Source organism: Cynoglossus semilaevis, chromosome 18 (genome assembly GCF_000523025.1).
Source record: "Cynoglossus semilaevis isolate Cse_v1.0 chromosome 18, Cse_v1.0, whole genome shotgun sequence".
NCBI classification, from domain to species: domain Eukaryota; kingdom Metazoa; phylum Chordata; class Actinopteri; order Pleuronectiformes; family Cynoglossidae; genus Cynoglossus; species Cynoglossus semilaevis.
The window spans coordinates 9,212,116-9,215,146 of NC_024324.1; the positions used below are offsets into that span (position 1 = coordinate 9,212,116).

Genomic DNA, 3,031 nt, shown 5'->3' on the forward strand with positions numbered 1-3,031 from the left:
CAGTATCACACAGACCCGGAGCTCGCGTCACAGTCAAGACGTGTTCGATTTGCGAAGAGAGACGTTTGTTTGCCAACAAGTGAATCAGCACAAAAGAAACCAGTCCCACGGCTTCTCTCAGTCTCTGGACCACACCTCCACGCCTGAACCAGTCTCTGGGAAAATGACAAGTGTGACGTTTGTGTACATGTACCTTGGCCTCTTCGTTGACGTCCCAGGTGAAGGAGATGGCGTTGTAGGCGATTTCCTCAATGTTCCCGATGGTGTTGAAGCTCTCCTTGTAGTCAGCTGTGAAGACAACGTCACACCTCAGATTATCATGTGCTACAGACTGCAGCGTTGACCGCAAACGCAATCCAGGGGGCAATTTGGTCAATATATGACACGAGCAGGTAGCCATTGTTAGTGGAGATAAGCGCCCAAATGGCACGCTCCAATTTCAGAAGATAAAAGCTTATCTGCTTCTGTAAACACACTCTGGGCCTTCAAAGGCTGCGGGAGTAAAAACACAGGAGGCTGGGACTGAGACGAGAGGCCCGGCTGACTGTCGTTAACTGGCCGACTGTTGTTAACTGTCCGACTGTCGTTAACTGTCCAACTGTTGTTAACTGGCCGACTGCACTGTGACTGGACGGCCTTTAAAAAAGGCTCCGGTTCAATCTGCTGAGTGAACGGCTCTGTGTTCAAGGTCAAAAGGTCAGCTGATGTGACGACTGGTTGCCGCGCAGTTTTTGACTTTGTGTTCAGTTTAGGTTGCTTTTGTTTTTTTTCCTTTAACAGCTGCTCACTTCAGCTATTTTGAATAGATTTGAAACTTTAATGGTAATGGGAACAAATCTAAAAATAAATGAAAAATGATAGAAAAACTGCCATAAACCTTGAATCCTCGTAAATTTCAACTTGTTTTTTATTCTCACAGTGGTCCCAGTATTCCTGTCATTTAAGATACTTTTCTATCCTCAACGTTGTCTTAATATTTAGCTGTCTTAACTTCAGCTCTTTTGGCTAGATTTGTGAGGGTGTCTGTGCCCAACTGGAGCTAATTTTAGCAACTGAGCTAATTTCAGTTAGCCTCACTAAGATCTTAACTTTTACTTATATACTGCAGTAATTCCTGGGAAAATATATTTAGTCGCCCTACAGTCGCCCTGGTCCCTGTTTGTCCATCTGTGACATCACATCCTCCTTCATCATCCTAACTGCTGCACCAGTGACACTTCCTGGTTCCCTAGCAGGTGCACAACGACAGCAGGGCAGGCCACAACATGCCCGTCTGCCAATACACACCCCCCCCTACTACATGCCCCCCATTCATGTGATCCATTCAGGAGTCACCTCACCCTCTGCCCCCCATCTGATAAATCCCTCCAGCACTATTCAAATCAGCTTCCTGGTTCAGGTTACGGGCTGTGTCCAGGTAATAACACGGCTGGTGTGGCTGCGAGGAACAGAGTGGAGAAGGGTCTGTCACTTGACCTGCAGACCTACCCCCCCCCTCCCACCCCCCCTCCCTGGCTAACACAAGTCCCCTGTTTACATGTATTTACATAGTTGTACACAGAGAGCTCAGCATCCTTGTTTGCACTCAGATTCCTCAGATCCTCACTTCGTAAACGCTGGGATGGCGTTCAGACAGAAACAAACGTTGACCCAAGACGAGAGAGTAAATACAGAGAAGAAAAAAAATCAAAATCATTTCTGTTGAGTTGAGGTGGACTGATGTTGGATTTGTGGGAGTTTTGACCGTTTCTAGTGTCAGGTGATCGGGAAATTTTAAAAAACCATCACTGTGATTATAACATTACATCAGGTGTCGCTTGCTTCGTTGTGTTTTTATCACTTTATCACGAAACATTTGAGTTGAATGTGGGATTGCAAAGGTGTTTTCTCGTGAGCTTGTCCACGGCGTCTGTTTCATTGTTTACTTTGGTTTACAGGCTCTGTAGGTTGTCTGTAGGAGACTGTGTGTCTGTACTGTCCACAGTCAAACGTCTCGGCGTGTCATTTACATTCCACAGATTGTTTATTCTTCTGAGAATCAGCAAAAATAAGGAAATGATAAATGTGTGCAAGAAGAGGCTAACAGTTAACCAGGAAATTGGCAAAAATACAACTCAAAAGTTAGTCATGCAATAGCTCATCACTAGCCCATATATAATAATAATAAAAAAAGTCTAAAGTTAGCAAAAACTACAAATTAGACAATAACAAAACACAATGTCGAAATTATTAGTGTTCAAGGAAAAACTAGAAGCTTAAAGTTAGCCATAAAGGCTAAACGTTGGGACCAGGATGACAAGTTACAGTTGATTTGAGATGCGGGAATTTATGAATGTGATAAAACGAAATGTGATCTGAATGGAATCTGAATGATGTCAGCAGACGGTGATGGGAAGGTGGATAACAACATGTCACGGTCCGAGGGAATATAGAACTGAAAAAATGAAATAAGAATCACCAACACATGAGAAATACTGCGGCCAGCATTCCTCTCCCTGTCCCAACAAGCTGTATGGAACTCTGTGTGTGTGTGTGTGTGTGTGTGTGTTCCATCCAGCCCACAGGTCTGTCACATACCTCTGAATCTCTGCCTCAGCTAACAGGCCTAAGCTTGTCAAATGCAAACTGCCTACCAGCTTCACACACACACACACACACATTCATTCCACAGGTCGCACAACAGACGGGTCCACATTCAAATCCATCAACTGAAAAAAGACACAGTGGCGAACAAAAGGTCAGGAGTGTTTTGATCCAATCAGAGCGTCTGCAGATCCACACACGCAGACCTCATACAGAGACAGTGACGCCTGACGTTTCATCGTTTTAGAAATGATTGTTGGACTCCGCGTCCCATGCAATGTCGAGAGGATTATGGGATTTCTGCTGTGTTTCCCAACATCGTCTTGACATTAAGAGATTAAGGGTTTTTGTTTGTCCCAGGTGGAAGATGGTGGGCCGGTACACAGCCCAGGGCAGACAGCTGTGGGCGGGGGTTTGTTTGCCCTCAGCTTCATTTCTGCTTCCTTCT

At 45.0% G+C, this 3,031-nt stretch overlaps 1 protein-coding gene across 1 annotated transcript in view; it reads right to left on the bottom strand.

Annotated features, from left to right (window-relative positions):
- grhl2b (grainyhead-like transcription factor 2b) overlaps positions 1 to 3,031 on the bottom strand; it is a 16,265-nt gene that overhangs the window by 6,647 nt on the left and 6,587 nt on the right. The window contains exon 8 of the mRNA XM_008331503.2: positions 194 to 288. Within this exon, the coding sequence (XP_008329725.1) occupies positions 194 to 288 (95 nt within the window). The remainder of the gene's footprint in view (positions 1 to 193; positions 289 to 3,031) is intronic.